The sequence below is a fragment of the Salmo salar genome, chromosome 12, assembly GCF_965601325.2.
Source record: "Salmo salar chromosome 12, fSalSal1, whole genome shotgun sequence".
NCBI lineage: Eukaryota > Metazoa > Chordata > Actinopteri > Salmoniformes > Salmonidae > Salmo > Salmo salar.
Window position 1 is genome coordinate 65735940 of NC_138302.1, and position 18753 is coordinate 65754692.

Sequence of the window (18753 nt, forward strand, 5' to 3'; positions counted from 1 at the left end):
GTTTGATACCATTCCATTCATTCAGCTCCATCCATTACCACGAGCCAGTCCTCCCCAACTAAGGTATCACCAATCTCCTGTGATCTCCACATAGTTTAAAAGAAGAACTAGATTGCTATAGGCCAAATTTAGACTGTTATACAAGAACACTGCCCATATCAGATTTTGCATATCGTTTATAAGTTAGCCCCACATATTTATGAACGGCTGTGCCTGATGTCCTTCATGGTAAGCTATCTCATGAATTGATATGATTCATCCAAGTGAGCAGACACCTAGGCAATTGATTCATGAATGGTTCACACCTGATGCCATCAATTGCCCTTTGTGCCCACTCCCATACCCTATATTCTGGCAGACCAGAGAAGCCACATCAAATGAGTGGCAACCCTGATTAGAAGCAACTGCTGCTCATTGGTTGTTCCCTACAAATGCTGTTTAGAATTCTTTAAAAAATTCTAGGACAGACAGGTGTAGACGTTCTGCTACTTGGAGTTGACTGTGTGGCGCTTGAACGTCCCCATCTAGAAGGCTGCAAAGCCGAAACGTCTGTGTATGCTATGTAGTGAAAATGCTACATCTTTTTGAGTGCGGAACCATCACACCTTCTGTTTGTCTGAATTTGCGGGTTTTATGCACCAGCCAAGCTTCTGGGAGATGTTGTGGTAATGCTTGTTGTGGATGGGGCACGGCATCCTAGGGAGAGCTATCTATTTGTTAGATAGGTGCTTAGATAGACTTGTATTCAGGAGGATTTTAAACTGACTTATAGGCTAATAGACAGGTTACTCTGGTATAACGGAGGCAAGGAATCTGTTGTTTTTCATTGGTGGAAGCCACTCAGAGCAGCTGAAGCGAGGGGGGCAGGGAGAAATAAAGACTAAACATTGGAGTGGTGTAATAAGGCTGTGGGTGCTGAGCAATTCATGAGAAGGTAGGACAGAGAAGGGAAAGAGCGAGTAAGACAGAGAGCGAGAGAGGAGGGGAGAGGAAGAAAGAGAGAGAGAGATAGAGAGAGAGAGAGAGAGAGAGAGTGAGAGAGGGAGAGGGAGAGGAAACCGGACCGAAATGAAAGGCGAGGAGAAGGAAAAAGAGGAGAAAGAAGCTGGAGAGACCAGGGCAGGAGCAACCTCCATCATGCCTATAAACTGTTTATGGACATCCTTACACTGTCGTCAGTGGCTGCCTTATCTATTTTCACCTCAGGCAGAAGGCTCCCGCCAGGCTGGTGAGCGATGAGTGACACTACGCCATTGCAGTCCACCGTGCTGTTCCTCTTCCCTCCAATGTGGGGCGCTAGTGGGTTGATGAGGCGCGACGAGCCCTGGCTGTAGCCGCTGTAGCTGCTGCGGCGGTATGGGATGAACAGGGAGCCCCGGCGGTCCTCACTCTCCTCCACCGTGCTGTGCTCGTCGTCGGCAAACTCGTTCTCCGAGCCCACGTCCTTGGGAGGGCGGCCCTTGTTGAAGCTGAAGATGCTGCTGCGGCTGTTGTGGCGCGACATGAAGGGCGAGCCCGGGATGGAGAGGAGAGACTGGAGGAGGGAGAGGGAGAAGGGGGATGGAGAGAGAGAGAAGAGAAATAGAGGGAAATATAGATAGATAGGTGGAGGCGAACGAGAGTGGGTGAGACAGAGTGAGAAGTAAAGGGAGAAAGAGGTGAGGGGATGAGAAAGAAGAAGAGACAGATAGAGAAACAAAGAACGAAAGAGAGAGAGAGAGAGAGAGAGGGGGGGTTGGTGTGAGATGGTAAGAAAGAGAGAGGGAGAGAGAGAAAGAAAGAATGAAAAAAAGAAAGTAAAATGAAGATCAAATGGAGCTCCTGACTGGCGCAGTGGTCTAAGGCACTGCATCTCAGTGCTGGAAGCTTCACTACAGACCCTGGTTCAATTCCAGTCTGTATCACAACCAGCCATGATTGGGAGTATCATAGGGCGGCGCACAATTGGGCCAGCGTTGTCCGGGTTAGGGTTTGGCTGGGGTAGGTTGTCATTGTAAATAAGAATTTGTTCTTAACTGCCTAGTTAAATAAAGGTAAAATAACGAGGCTATATACAGGGGGTATAAATGCCAACAGATCATTTGTTTGTTCGACATGGTGGGATCTTTTTGTGTCTGTAAAATGTATTATGCGCGCAATTACGATGGAAACCCCTTTATGAACAAATGTTGATATAACAACCATCATATCGAAGTAAACTTGGAGTTACGCGATGACATGGTGTGTGGTCCTCCCACTACGACTCGGGAAACCTTGCAGTTTATTAGGCTACAGATGAAAATAAGTTATGATGTGCATGTACAAATTACCTCGACTGTACCCCGCATGCTGACTCGGTACCGGTACCCCCTGTATATAGCCTCGTTATTGTTATTTTATTGTGTTACTTTTTATAATTTTTTACTTTAGTTTATTTGGTAAATATTTTCTGAACTGCGCTGTTGGTTAAGGGCTTGTAAGTAAGCATTTCACGGTAAGGTCTACACTTGTTGTATCCGGCGCATGTCACAAATAAAGTTTGATTTGATTTGACTATCTGTGAGCTGTTGGCTAGAGCGCACTTGCCAAGAACAGAGTAGGCACATTTGTTATTTAACGCAACAATTTTTGTTACAAAGCTATCAGTAGAGTTGAAAATGCGATGGAAACATATTGAACTTTAGATTTTTATTCGGTACATGAAAACTTAAGCGAAAAAGGACATTTTGTGTGGTGGAAACACACCACTGATGGGAAAAAGTGCATATTTTCTTTATGCATATTTTAGAATATTCGCAAATCTGTCGCCAATTGGATGGAAACCTAGCTACAGAGACAGAAAAGAGATAATGGTTAATTCAAACATGGAAAGACACAGCAACTAAAGACTAGAAGATGGTCACTTTAGAAATCAGGCACGCAAATATGTGCAAAGGTCCATTTTGCTTAGTAAACAGTTCTGACTTTGCTTCTCAGAGTAATGACAAAACACAGCTAGATTACTGCTATCAGCAGGGCAGTGAATGATCAATGAAAAGGCCTTATAAATAATGTAGAGTGGTCCTGTGAAAGCAAAACAGACCAAGACTAGTGTAATGTACAGTCACTGCTGCTACACTAAAACTGCTCTCCTCTGCACTAGTGTTGAACAGAAGATGTGTCAGCACAATGCGACGTCACTGACTATCACCAGGAAGGAGAGAAAGAAGAAAGGAGAAAATAAAAAATGGCAGCGAGGGAGAGGTGTGAGGCCTTAGTAATTCTGTCACTCAGTAGCAACCTCTGTTACATTAACATGAAACATTGCATTGGTATGACATCATTGTAGTCGGGTGGCTAAGCTGAGAAATTTGACTTAATCATTCACTTTGTGATAAAAGCATCAAATTTGATACAGACGTATATACAGTGCATTCAGAAAGTATTCAGACCCCTTGACTTTTTCCACATTTTGTTACGTCACAGCCTTATTCTAAAATGGATTACAATTTTTTTCTCATCGATCTACACACAATACCCAATAGTATTCAGACCCATTACTCAGTACTTTGTTGAAGCACCTTTGCAGCGATTACAGCATTGAGTCTTCTTGGGTATGATGCTACAAGCCTGGCACTACTGTATTTGTAGTGCCAGGTTTGTAGCATAGTGCCAGGCTTGTTTCTCCCATTCTTCTCTGCAGATCGTCTCAAGCTCTTTCAGGTTGGATGGGGAGTGTTGCTGCACAACTATTTTCAGGTCACTCCAGAGATGTTCGATCGGGTTCAAGTCCGGGCTCTGGCTGGGCCACTCAAGGACATTCAGAGACTTGTCCCGAAGCCACTTCTGTGTTGTTGTGGCTGTGTGCTGAGGGTCGTTGTCCTGTTGGAAGGTGAACCTTCACACCAGTCTGAGGTCCTGAGCGGCTGGAACAGGTTTTCATCAACTTTGCTCCGTTCATCTTTCCCTCGATCCTGACTAGTCCCCCAGTCCCTGCCGGTGAAAAACATCCCCACAGCATGATGCTGCCACCATCATGCTTCACCGTAGGGATGATGCCAGGTTTCCTCCAGATGTAACGCTTGGCATTCAGGCCAAATAGTTCAATCTTGGTTTCATCAGACCAGAGAATCTTGTTTCTCATAGCCTGACTCCTTTAGGTGCCTTTTGCCAAGTTCCAAGTGGGATGTCATGTGCCTTTTACTGTGGAGTGGCTTCCGTCTGGCCACTCTACCATAAAGGCCTGATTGGTGGAGTGCTGCAGAGATGGTTGTCCTTCTGGAAGGTTCTCCCATCTTCACAGAGGAACTCTGGAGCTCTGTCAGAGTGGCCGCCCTGACCAAGGCCCTTCTCCCCCAATTGCTCAGTTTGGCCGGGCGGCCAGCTCTAGGAAGAGTCTCGGTGGTTCCAAACGTCTTCCATTTAAGAATCATGGAGGCCACTGTGTTCTTGGGGACCTTCAATGATGCAGAATGTTTTGTACTCTTCCCCAGATCTGTGCCTCTACACAATCCTGTCTCGGAACTCTACGGACAATTCCTTTGACCTCATGGCTTGGTTTTTGCTCTGACCTGCACTGTCAACTGTGGGACCTTATATAGACAGGTGTGTGCCTTTCCAAATCATGTCCAATCAATTTAATTTACCACAGGTGGACTCCAATCAAGTTGTAGAAACATCTCAAGGATGATCAATGGAAACAGTTTCGATTTCGAGTCTCATAGCAAATCGTCTGAATACTTATGTAAATAATGTATTTCCGTTTGTTGTTTTATAGATTTGAAAAAGATTCTAAAAAAACAGTTTTTGCTTTATCATTATGGGGTATTGTGTGTAGATTGATGAGGAAAACAATTCATTTTATCCATTTTAGTATAAGGCTGTAATGTAACAAAATGTGGAAAAAGTCACAGGGTCTGAATACTTTCCGAATGCGCTGTACCTTGAAAAGATTTAGATATGGAGCCACCACAGATTTGGCCCCAGGGGGCTGTGGCAGCCATCTTTGAAAATGACTGCCTAGCAGTACCAATATTTTACAGCTAAGAACTATTTTACGAGAAAGGTTCCAAGTTTGGCCCAGAGATAGATTTATGGACCATACAAAGACTAAGATATGGAGCCAACACAGACCTTTCACCCCAAATAGGCTATATGTTATACTGTATTATAGCTTTTGTAACACGTTTTTGTAACACACAGCTGTTGGTTGATATACGCCATTGGTTGCTATACTTGAATACAGGATGTCAGGTCAGGTCCAAGGCTATGAGATCCCTTTGCTTAGTAGCAAATAGTAAGTTAGCGGCTTAGTTCCAGGGCTTTTGATGTTCTTTTAAAAATATTTGGTCTGTTTCTATGATTGCCTCCACTGACCCAATAAAAATGATCTTTAATTATGATTTTAGACCAAAATAATATTCCGTCTTGGGCCGAGGCTGGTTTTATGTCGCAGGTAGAGCTACCTCATCAATAGAGCATTCTAACTCACCTCCACTAGAAGCAGTCCCAGAAATGTTAACTTTTTCCTACAAATGTGGCCTACATGGCTGCTGTGTTTCTTTCTGTACTCATTGTATTATACTGTGTGTAACTGTTAAACCTTTTGGTTTTCAGGAGATCCAGGCTAAGAAGTATAAGCCGTGACTTTAAAAGTCAAAGAAGTATATGCCACGACTTTTTGTAGATTAAAGGTTTGTAAAATAGTTGTAGTCTGCGGCTATATAGTAAGATGGCTGCCACGGCCCCCAGGAGACAAATCTGTGCTTGCTCCATATTGAAATATTTTTAGGGTACCTAAATCTACCTTCGTGCAACATTTGGTGTGTTTATAAAAAAATGTAAGAAAAACTTCAGAACTATAACGTTGTATTACCGACAATGGCCATTTTGTGAGATGGCTGTCCCAGCCCCCGGGGGCCAAATCTGTGGTGTTTCCATATCTAAATCTATTCAGGCTCCATAAATCTACCTCTGTGCCATATGTGGAACGTTTCTCTCAAAAAAGTCCTTCTGAGTTGCTTACCAAGAGGACAGTGAATGTTCCTGAGTGGTGTAGTTACAGTTTTGACTTAAATCTGCTTGAAAATCTATGGCAAGACTTGAAAATGGCTGTCTATCAATAACTAACTTTACAGAGTTTGAAGAAATGTTAAAATAACAAGACTCACAGCTGTAATCGTTGTCAAAATTGCTTCTAATATTGACTCAAGGGGTGAATATTTATCTTATTAAGATATAAAAGTGTTTTATTTTACATAAATAAAAATAAAAATATGTAGAAATGTTCTTCCACTTCCGCATTATCGTGTTTTTGTAAGTCGCTCTGGATAAGAGCGTCTGCTTAATGACGTAAATGTAAATGTCAATGTGTAGATCGTTGACACAAAAAGGACAATTAAATCAATTTTAATCCCAATTTGTAACACAGTAAAATGTGAAGAAATCCAAGGGTAGTGAAAACTTATGATAGGCACTGTATGTCTCATTACTCATGAAAGTCTCTGAAAATTACTTCAATTAAGAAAATAGTTTATCTTTATTATCTCATGCTAGTTTTTACCTGGTTCATGATGGACGACTTGCGTCCCAGCCGGTTGCCTGGGAAACGGAAGATGCTCCTCCTGCTGCCATCGTCCGACTCAGACTTAACGTGCTTCTCGTGGTCGACCTTCTCGCCTTTCTCCCCCTTCTCTTTCTTCTCCTCCTCTTTCTGACGTGACTTCTTCTTGCGGTTGCGTCGATCCTTGGCGCTCTTGGAGCTGAGCTTGGACGCATCAGAGGAGCTACGGGATAGGTGACCTCCACCCTCCGTTGCATCGCCCCCCTCCACCGCGTCGCCCTCCGACACCATGCCCGCCGAGGTCGCCATGGCAGCAGCCTGTGGGGTGGGGAGGTGGGGGACAGGTAAGAGAGGGAAAAAGTGAAGGGAGACAGACAGACAGACAGACAGACAGACAGACAGACAGACAGACAGACAGACAGACAGACAGACAGACAGACAGACAGACAGACAGACAGACAGACAGACAGACAGACAGACAGACAGACAGTCAGTCAGTCAGTCAGTCAGTCAGTCAGTCTAGGGCTGATTTGTTTACTCTGGTTCAAATCACTTTTTTCTGATTTGAATATTTGCTAAATAAATGTTTTAGCATGGAGCATGAGCTACTCACTAGGCTATAGCATATGTCTACTGGTTGACTCACCAATACATTATCAGATGGAGAACATGCTTTTTGGAAGAGAAATACCTGATTTTGGTGCAAGTACAGCTGACTAGCGCTAGCTGGCGTTAGTAACCTTAGCTACAATTTTGTGGATTAAACAAAATTACGAATCTGATAAGAATCTCAGAAGACAGACAGGCACTGACAGACAGACAGACAACACCCACACCCAGTCTGGGACTAACCTGGGCATCCTGAAGGGTGGCAAGACAGAACAGGTAGGAGAGGGGAGAAGTGAAGGGAGTGATGTGTACAGACAGATAGACCCAGCAATCAGACAGACAGAGAGACAAACAGACAGATGGCTCCTCACCCAGTCTAACACCAGGGAGGGACAAACCTGTGCATCCTCCTGCTGGTTCTTGATCTGCTCCAGCATGGCTTTGAACTCTGCCTCTTTCTGCTCTGCCTCCTCTATTGTTGCCTGGTTCTGCTCCTCATAGGCCATGGCAACCACAGCCAGAATCAGATTAACCAGGTAGAAGGATCCAACGAAAATCACCAACACAAAGAAGATCATGTAGGTTTTCCCTGCCGCTCGCAGTGTCTGGGAGGGAGGGAGAGGGGGGAGGAAGGAAAGGGGGAAAGGGAAAACAAAGAGAAGCAACATATACTGTAACAATGGTCATAATGAATAAACATTACCCATTAATTGTTTGAAGTGGCAGTATTTTTCTTCCAGAGCTGAGGTACTTCACTGTGTTTCTCTGTCAATGCATGGTGTCTGTACTATCTTTGGCACTGTTAGCTCTGTTACTGCTTTGACATCCACACCAATAGGTTTCTCTGGTAATGGCTCATAGATGCATAATACACCATCTGTAATCTTCTCCTGGCGGAGTAAGCCACACAATCTTTACATTCAACACATAAAATGTATAGTACATGTGAGTTGCACGCTCGTTCCCTTCATAGTGAACGTGTACTAACAAATTCGTAGCATACTGTACATATTGAAATTCATAACATATCATGCAAATCGGAGGAAGTAACATATCATAAAAAATGGATGATAGACATTCACAAATTAATATATATCATACAAAACGTAACATATCATACTAAAAGGAGGGACACAAATCTAAAGTTAGAAGATAATTGTCAACCCGATTTGAAACATCTTGGTCACAACTTTTATTTCCTAAATGGAGTAGGCTGATGTATTCAATTATGTATTTATGGCTGAATTTTGGAGTACATTTGCACAAAAGATTACGAGAGTCCACCCATAACCTGACCCCTCCGCCAAAATACAACTTTTTTTGCACTCGTGAAATGTAGTCTATACATCCACTTACGAGGGGCAACCTTTCTGTAATGCCAACCAACCATAATTCCATGTCTTTTCCTTTGGCCTGATAGCACACAAGTTGTCCCAATTGATAATGCACCCCCTCGAAGCATGCTACAGTGTGTGATTGTGGCCCACAATTTGGGAAGTTCCTGCCTGTGTGTATTCCTGCATCTACAGGCACCTCCTCGAGTAACCGATTGGTTCCTGCATGAACGTCCCCCCCTTGAGTACACCATCTTCCTGCTTGTGTGACACTTCTGATATTTTGGATTTCCCCCGATTGTCTATGTGATTCCAATGTAGGTCAAAAGGGAAATAAAAGTATTTTGAGTTTTTCGGGGCGAAAGACAGCTAGCTAGCTAGCTACCGGTGTTGCCCCCGCCTGATGTGTAAGAGAGTGCTAGCTAGTACCCAGTGTCCTTCGCTCCCGTCTTCTGAACACCTGCCTTTGACGCCATGAACAGAACTGCGGGAAAGCAGTGCCCGATAGGCGGGGGCTAAGGACACTGTCTACCAGTGTCATAGTTAGCTAGCTACAGTTGTTGCCCCTGCCTCTTCTTCTTCTGTGGGGGTATATCGGTGGTTGGCATCCACCTCCTGTACTGGAGTGCCCCTGCCTCCCGCCTGTGGACCGGGGTCCTAGCTTAAAAATGTACCAATTGAAGTATAAAGAGGGGTTCCTATAAATGCAGGAATGCCCACACGCAGGAACACCCCGAGTTGCAGACCTTCTCCAGCCATGTGCCTGATCATGATCATGAAATTGAAAGCCAGTGTCTATACAATGCATTATGATCATGTATAATCTATATGAATAGGCATCCAGAAAGTTATTTGATGCAAACATTATCACATTGACATTGTCAGTCCTGCTTGCTCACTGGAGGAAGCTTGGCTTTCTCGCTGGAGGAAGGTAGCTTGTTAAATAATAAAACTTTTAGTAATTTAGTATAACATGTTTCTAATTTTGAAAATAAAAATGCAATCACAAATTGGATAGTGAGCATAAATTGCATTTCTATAGCTGCATGGATAATTCGGAACAGGGGAATCATTTTCAGAGGGTGTGATAGCTATCAGAAGTTCCCTCTCGGAAAATCCCTTTAGCCTATACTTATGCGTCATCCTATGAAGTTGATATTATGTTGCACATCCCTATCAACAACCGAACATGATAGATAATGTTGATTGGCAGGTGGAATGATGTCCAATGAGAATGCAGGTTGGCCCAGTATTGACCAATGAGGTTGCAGGGCGGGCCCAAGTCTGATCAGTGCACACCACTGAGTTTTTTTTTAATTCTCTTTGTGCACATGCTGCAGAGCTCGAGAAGAATAACATGATATACATAAATTAAGATCTTAATTTGAGCCAGTTTGCTAGAGTAGGAAAATAATGCAGGAGTCTTGACAGGTGCTTCCAGGTGTGTTTTTGTCTGCTCACTGTTTTAATGCTCCCAAACTTAATATTTTAATAAAGCTTTGGTGATTAAGAAGGCGGTCTCAGAAGTCAAACTCTTTATCGATAGTCTTTACAACTTGGAGAATGCTTTGGGCAGGACAAAAAATACAGCCTTCATTGAGAGGAGGGGAGGCTATGCCTGGTTTTTAATAAAAGGAAATGGGAAAAAACATTAGTCTATTATGTTTCTAAATACAAGGTTTATATCTGCGCTTAAGCTGTCAAAATCCATTGCTAAGACCAGCTTTTAATTGGTCTTATATATCCCCACCAGTTCTGCCTGAAATTGGCACTTTGGTGCACGTTTTTTAAGGACACACCTCAGATATTGCCACCCCTTCCACCTCAGCACAAGCGAGCTCATATAAGACAGGTAAATTACCAATCTTGGTGCAAGGGTTGGTAAATAGCACAGCGCCGGCTTAACATGTTGAAATTGCCAACGAGCGTGCATTTGACAATTGCTCTTACTTAATGCCAGCCGAAAATAGAGCCCTCTTTATTTTCACACACTTACGTTTGGCAATACTCAACAACATGTTGAGTTCTCTCAAGCTCTTCCAGTCAAACTTAAAACAGAATCTTTCTCATCTGCAGCTGGGACATAGATTATGACCAAAGACCAGAAATCAGGTTAAACTCTGAGATACTGTAAAATCCATGCAGCCTCTCATCAACAGACCGACCAATCCTTGACAAGAAGCAGTCAGTGACTCACAGTTTGATGGCAAAGAAACCAATAGAGAGAAAATGCCGAGAGGCTATTTGCTGATTCACTGTCAAGCATGATGATGTAGTTTCTTTGCATGTTGTAGACAGGGCAGAAATGCCAGCCTTAATGACCCAATTAGCCAGTAGCCCTTTTCTGCAGTCAAAATGACCTAGTGGCCTCATGGGTGGAATATTATTATTTCATTTTTTTTTAGAAACTAAAATCTGGTGTTTCTATATTAAACAGTGTATTTTACTATTGGGATGCAAACTCATAATTGAATACATTTCAACTCAATCTCTAACATGGTACAGATTTGTTTTAGCCCATAACGATGTGTGTGTGAGGTGTATACATTTGTTTCCAAGTGTATTTGTTTAAGACTACACACTCTGTGTGACCATGATTTAGCCCACTGCAGTAAAAGGTTAAACGACAGTACTGCAGAACTGACAGTCAATTCCCAGTTCAAAATAAAAACATAGAGCCGTCTCAATCTATCGGTTTGGTTTCAATGCTCTTCGGCTGCTCATATAAGCCGCCCACATTGAATTACACTGCTTCCGCCATTACAAGCAGGAATTCTTACAGTATTTATTTTCCCTGTCTATGACGAGCTTGGCCTTACCAGCATGTAGAGGTTCTCCCAGAAGTCTTGGGTCATGAGGCGGAAGAGAGTGAGAAAGGCCCAGCCGAAGCTGTCAAAGCTGGTGTACCCGTAGTTTGGGTTTCTCCCGGCCTTCATACACGTGTAGCCCTCAGGGCACCGCCTGGGAGGAAGGGAGGGAGGAATAGAGGGAGCGGAGGGAGAAGGGGAGTCATGATTTACAAGTAAATCTCCCATTGACATCGACGCATGATTTGCGTTAAAGTCTTAGTTATGTTAGGATTATTTTCTGTTGTTCCCTTTTATGGTGGCTATTCCAACCTACTGGAGGTTTAATTTTGAAGTCATAGATCATGAGACTCACCCTGAGTCCGAGCTGTTTCCACACAGTAGAGCATCCAGCTGCCCAGGAATGAAATAGAAGTTCCCTGAAAAAGTTAAGGACATCTTTATCTTCATCTGACTCATACATTTAGACTGTTTCAGGCTCTTATGGTTATGTGGAATGTGGGACTGTGTTTATTTACGATGTGCAGTGGACTCACCATCATTCATATATACTGTATTCTGCATGTTCTTTTATCTAAGCCAGACATGTACAAACAAATGTCTTTCTGTCTAGTCGTGTACATACAGTGCCTTCAGAAAGTATTCATATCCCTTATCTTATTCCACATTTTGTTGTTACAGCCTGAATTCAAAAATGTATTAAATAGATGGTTTGTTTGCCACCAATCTACACAAAATACCCCATAATGACAAAGTGAAAACATGTTTTAAAAATGTTAGCAAATTTATTGAAAATAAAATACAGAAATATCTAATTTACATAAGTATATATATTTATTTTACTTTAGTTTATTTTGTAAATATTTTCTTAAAACTGCATTATTGGTTAAAGTCTTGTAAGTAAGCATTTCACAGTAAGGTCTACACCTGTTGTATTCAACGCATGTGATAAATAACATTTGATTAGATTTGATTTTGATTTTCAAACTGATTTATTCCAAAACTGTAACTAGGCCACTCAGGAACATTCAATGTTGTCTTTCATGCAACTCCAGTGTATATTTGGCCTTGTTTTGGGTTATTCTTCTGCTGAAAGGTGAATTAGTCTCCCAGTGTCTGCTAGAAAGCAGACTGAACCAGGTCTTCCTCCAGGATTTTGCCTGTGCTTAGCTCAATTTCATTTATGTTTATCCTAAAAAACTCCCTAGTCCTTGCCAATGACAAGCATACCCATAACATGATGCAGCCCCTAACATATGTGTTGTGTTGGATTTGCCCCTAACATAACACTTTGTATTCAAGACAAAGCAATGGATTTCTTTGCCACATTTGTAGCAGTTTTACTTTAGCTCCTTATTGCGAACAGGATGCATGTTTTGGAATATTTTTATTCTGTATAGGCTTCCTTCTTTTCACTCTTTCATTTAGGTTAGTATTGTGGAGTAACTACAATACTGTTGATCCATCCTCAGTTTTCTCCTATCACAGCCATTAAACTCTGTAACCATTTTAAAGACACCATTGGCCTCATTGTGAAATTCCTGAGCGGTTTTCATCCTCTCTGGCAACTGAGTTAGGAAGGACACCTGTATCTTTGTAGTGACTGTGTGTATTGAAACACCATGATCAAAGGGATATTCAATGTCTGCTTTTTTTTACCCATTAACCACTAGATGCCCTGTTTTGCGAGGCATTGGAAAACCTCCCTGGTCTTTGTGGTTGAATCTGTGTTTGAAATTCACTGCTCGACTGAGGGACCTTAGAGATAATTGTATGTGTGGGGTACAGAGATGAGAAAGTCATTCAAAAATCATGTTAAACACTATTATTGAACACAGAGTCCATGCAACTTATTATGTGACTCGTTAAGCACATCTTTACTCCTGAACATATTTACATAACAAATGGATTGAATACTTATTGACTCAAGAAATTTCAGCTTTTAATTTGTAATTAATTTCTAAAAGATTCTAAAAACATAATTCCAGTTAGACATTGTGGGATATTGTGTATAGGCCAGTGACACAAATCTCTATTTAATCTGTTATAAATTCAGGCTTTAACACAACAAAATGTGAAAAAAAGTCAAGGTGTGTGAATACTTTCTGAAGGAACTGTACGTGTCTTTTGGTCTAGTCATGATGTGACGATCCCAAATTAATTTGAACATCGCAGTTCGTCTCCTCCCGATGCTGCCTTGCCCCTTCAATTTCCCATTAAGTAGCCAGCACACTCGGGTTGAATATTTTCCAGAAAATCTACAAATGTTCCTTTCAAAGAAAATTGCAACCCCTCGCAACCCCTCGGGTATTCCTGTTCCCCAACCGTAAATGCTATTTAAAAGCATATAATAGCCTACGAGCAAAAAAACGAAGAAATACATTTGTTGTTGTATTTGCTGCAATTGAAACAACTCAAAGTTCTCTGAAAGTCGCCACAATATGTAGTTCATGTAGCCTAGTTTAAATGTATGCCTATGAAGCACTGTTGGCCGACTTGGCCGAAAATATTATGAGGTTAGGGATGAATCGACATTTACAGAATGGGTACCTGGAGGAAAATGGGGAAGGGTCATTCTTTTTCAATTTCAGTCAAGGGGAAGGTTTAGTATATTTTTTATATCTAGTCCAGGGGAGGGTCATGTAATTTGTAATTGATGAAATTTTAATATTTCTCAGTGTTTTAATATTAGTTGCTTATTAGGCTATATATCGATGTGTGCCCGATGCCGGCCCTCATCTTTGATTCTCTGCTGGGCGCGCAATATCAAGTGTGCTTATAGGATATTTAGTGTGGTCTTTATCAAATGATCCATAGCCTATAGGCTACGAAGTGAATGCTCGGAGAAGCACAAAGCAAAGTTATATTTCTAAGATAGGTGCTGGGATGGTGTGAATAAAACTAGGCTGCATTACACACTGCAATGGCTATTCTAAGACTGAGCCCCGGCCTGCTCTGCTCTTACTGATAAACACCTTTTTTGTGCTGCCTACCAACCTTGTGCTGTGTAGGCCTACAGTGGCATTTCAGGAGGAGAGTCAAAGAATTCTTCAGAAAATAATTTTTGATTAGGCTTAGTCCGAAAAATGCAATGTCTTGGGCGTGGACTAGCCTATGTTCTGTTCAGTTTGAGAAGGAGAGTGCGAAGATGAGAAGGTGGACCGGAGGTCAACTTTAATAGCTTGCTACTACTATAATTGATTTGAATAAAAACAATATGTTACTTGCCCATGATGTATTTATCAGAGTTATTGACCTCACAATGAGCCAGATTCGAGTAACTTACATTGTGGTGCTGAAACTTGAAGCAGCAGTCGTGACACAATCAATCAGAAATTGACAGCTCATGGTACTGAAAGTAGGCAAATTAAAGTAGGCATAATTCATTTCAACCTCTTCATTTTAATTTGACTTTACTAACAACAAGAAGGCTTTGTGTTAGAGTCTATTTCTTCCTATTTAGAAAATAAAAGGTAGGTTGACAAACGAAATTAGGCTATAGGCTGCTATACAGTGCATTCGGAAAGTATTCACACCCCTTAACTTTTTCCACATTTTGTTATGTTACAGCCTTGTTCTAAACTGGATTAAATGTTTTAAATTCCTCATCAATCTACACACAATACCCTATAATGACAAAGTGAAAACAGGAAATTATAAATGTTTGCAAATGTATTAACAATAAAAGAGAGACTCACGGGTGGTGCAGTGGTCTAAGGCACTGCATCGCAGTGTTGCGGCATCACTACAGCCTGGGGTTCGATCCCAGGCTGTATCACAACAAGCCGTGACCGGGATTCTCATAGGGCGGCGCACAATTGGCCCAGCATCGTCCGAGTTAGGGGAGGGGTTGGCAGGGTGGCTTTACTTGGCTCATCGTGCTCTAGTGACTCCTTGTGGTGGTCCCGGTGCCTGCAAGCTGACTGTGGTCGTCAGTTGAACAGGGTTTCCTCCGACACATTGGTGTGGCTGGCTTCTGGTGTAAGTGAGCGGTTGTTAAGAAGCAGCGCAGCTTATTTGGTCGTGTTTCGGAGGAATAATGACTCGACCTTCGCCTCTCCCGAGCCCATTGGGGAGTTGCAGCGATGAGACTGGATTTAAATTTGATATCAAAAAATTGGGAAGAAAATGGGGGTAAACAATTTATTTTGTCACACTGAGCAAATTTTTGGTCTCGTGAGGGGAAGAATGAATATTGTGAGAATTTTGTGTGACTTCCGGTGCGTGTTTACAGTGAACACTGAGACTTTTGGGAATAGAAGCTGTTTGGAAGCCTCTTGGACCTAGACTTGGCGCTCCGTTACCGCTTGCCATGTGGTAGCAGAGAGAACAGTCTATGACTAGGGTGGCTGGAGTCTTTGACCATTTTTAGGGACTTCCTCTGACACCGCCCGGTATAGAAGGTCCTGGATGGCAGGAAGCTTGGCCCCGGTGATGTACTGGGCCGTACGCACTACATTTACATTTATTTTTTTATTTTATTTTTTGTACTGGCCCCCCGTGGGAATTGAACCCACAACCCTGGCGTTGCACACACCATGCTGGCATTGCAAACACCATGCTCTACCAACTGAGCCACAGGGAAGGCCTACCCTCTGTAGTGCCTTGCGGTCGGAGGCCGAGCAGTTGCCATACCAGGCAGTGATGCAACCTGTCTGGATGCTCTCGATGGTGCAGCTGTAAATCCTTTCGAGGATCTGAGGACCCATGCCAAATCTTTTCAGTCCCCTGAAGGGGAATAGGTTTTGTCGTGACCTCTTCACGACTGTCTTGGTGTGCTTGGACCATGTTAGTTTCTTGGTGATGTGGACGCCAAGGAACTTGAAGCTCTCAACCTGTTGCACTACAGCCCTGTCGATGAGAATAGGGGAGTGCTCGGTCCTCCTTTTCCTGTACTCCACAATCATCTCCTTTGTCTTGATCACGTTGAAAGAGAGGTTGTTGTCCTTGCACCACACGGTCAGGTCTCTGACCTCCTCCCTATAGGCTGTCTCATCATTGTCGGAGATCAGGCCTACCACTGTTGTGTCATCAGCAAACTTAATGATGGTGTTGGAGTCATGCATGGCCATGCAGTCATGAGTGAACAGGGAGTACAGGAGGGCACTAAACACACACCCTTGAGGGGCCCCCATGTTGAGGATCAGCTTGGCGGATGTGTTGTTACCTACCCTTACCACCTGGGGGCGGCCCGTCAGGAAGTCCAGGATCCAGTTGCAGAGGGAGGTGTTTAGTCCCAGGGTCCTTAGCTTAGTGATGAGCTTTGAGGGCACTAGGGTGTTGAACGCTGAGCTATAGTCAATGAATAGCATTCTCACATTGGTGTTCCTTTTGTCCAGATGGGAAAGGGAAGTATGGAGTGCAATAGAGATTGCATCATCTGTGGATCTGTGGATCTGCAAATTAGAGTGGGTGTAGGGTATCTGGGATAATGACCAGCCTTTCAAAGCATTTCATGGCTACAGACGTGAGTGCTACGAGTCGGTAGTCATTTAGGCAGGTTACCTTAGTGTTCTTGGGCACAGGGACTATGGTGGTCTGCTTGAAACATGTTGGTATTACAGACTCAGACAGGGAGAGGTTGAAAATGTCAGTGAAATCACTTGCCAGTTGGTCAGCGCATGCTTGGAGTACACGTCCTAGTAATCCGTCTGGCCCAGCGGCCTTGTGAATGTTGACCTGTTTAAAGGTCTTACATCGGCTGCAGAGACCGTAATCACACAGTCATCTGGAACAGCTGATGCTCTCATGCATGTTTCAGTGTTACTTGCCTCGAAGCGAGAATAGAAGTTATTTAGCTCGTCTGGTAGGCTCGTGTCACTGGGCAGCTCGTGGCTGTGCTTCCCTTTGTAGTCTGTATTAGTTTGCAAGCCGTGCCACATCCGACGAGCGTTGGAGCCGGTGTAGTACGATTAGATCTTAGTCCTGTATTGATGCTTTGCTTGTTTGATGGTTTGTCGGAGGGCATAGCAGGATTTCTTATAAGCTTCCGGGTTAGAGTCCCGCTCCTTGAAAGCAGCAGCTCTACCCTTTGGCTCAGTGCGAATGTTGCCTGTAATCCATGGCTTTTGGTTTGGGTATGTACGTACAGTCACTGTGGGGACGACGTCATCAATGCACTTATTGAGGAAACCAGTGACTGATGTGGTGTACTCCTCAATGGCATTGGAATAATCCCGGAACATATTCCCGTTTGTGCTAGCAAAACAGTCATGGAGTTTAGCATCTGCTTCATCCGCCCACTTTGTTATAGACCAAGTCACTGGTGCTTCCTGCTTTAATTTTTGCTTGTAGGCAGGAATCAGGAGGATAGAGTTATGGTCAGATTTGTCTCTTTGTGTGGAGTAAAGGTGGTCTAGAATCCTTTTCTCCCTCTGGTTGCACATTTAACATTCTGATAGAAATGAGGTAAAACTGATTTAAGTTTCCCTGCATTAAGGTCTCCGGCCACTAGGACCGTCGCCACTGGATGAGTGTTTTCCTGTTTGCTAATGGCGGAATACAGCTCATTGAGTACGGTTTTAGTGCCAGCTTCGGTCTGTGGTGGAATGTGGACAGCTACAAAAAATACAGATGAAAACTCTCTCGGTAGATGTGTGGTCTACGGCTTATCATGAGATACTCTACCTCAGGCTAGCAAAACCCTGAGACTTCCTTAGATATCGTGCACCAGCTATTGTTTACAAAAATGCATAGACCCCCGCCCCGTGTCTTACCAGAAGCTGCTGTTCTGTCCTGCCGATAGAGTGTATATCCCGCCAGCTGTATGTTCTTAATGTCATCGTTCAGCCACAACTCGGTGAAACATAAGATATTACAGTTTTTAATGTCCCGTTGGTAGGATATACGTGCTTTTAGTTCGTCCCATTTATTTTCCAGCGATTGAACGTTAGCTAGCAGAATGGAAGGCAAGGGCAGATTAGCCACTCATCACCTGATCCTCACAAGGCATCCTGATCTCGTTCCGCGAAACCTACGTTTCCTTTTCCAGCGAATCACAGGGATCTGGGCCTGGTCGGGTGTCCGTAGTATATCCCTTGCGTCCGACTCATTGAAGAAGAACTCCTCGTCCAATTTGAGGTGAGTAATCCCAGTTCTGACGTCCAGAAGCTCTTTTTGGCCATAAGAGATGGTAGCAGCAACATTTTGTACAAAACAAGTTACGAACAACGCAATTTTTTTTTATAATAGCATGGTTGGTTAAGAGCCGATAAGACGGCAGCCCTACCCTCCGGCTCCATCTTTTCCAAACTCAGGGTAATTTGAAAAGGTTGTGGCTGTTTTTACTTTATAACCGTTCGATTCCTGTGTATATTTACCAATTTACATTAGTAGCCTGAAAGCATGTAAAAAAATTATATATTGATTGCTATTATACGCTATTAAATAGCATTTCCAGTTTGAACAGGTATACCCGGGATAACCGGAATGAGCTTGCAATTTTCAGCAGTGTAAGTTTACTTGAATTACTTACCTGGCCAGA

General features: G+C 43.1%; 1 protein-coding gene across 1 annotated transcript in view; it reads right to left on the reverse strand.

Annotated features, from left to right (window-relative positions):
* LOC106565594 (sodium channel protein type 8 subunit alpha) overlaps positions 1 to 18753 on the reverse strand; it is a 115071-nt gene that overhangs the window by 59499 nt on the left and 36819 nt on the right. The window contains exons 8-12 of the mRNA XM_014132896.3: positions 11626 to 11689; positions 11283 to 11424; positions 7528 to 7734; positions 6521 to 6838; positions 1202 to 1534 (exon numbers count right to left, since the gene is read on the reverse strand). Of these exons, the coding sequence (XP_013988371.1) occupies positions 1202 to 1534; positions 6521 to 6838; positions 7528 to 7734; positions 11283 to 11424; positions 11626 to 11689 (1064 nt within the window). The remainder of the gene's footprint in view (positions 1 to 1201; positions 1535 to 6520; positions 6839 to 7527; positions 7735 to 11282; positions 11425 to 11625; positions 11690 to 18753) is intronic.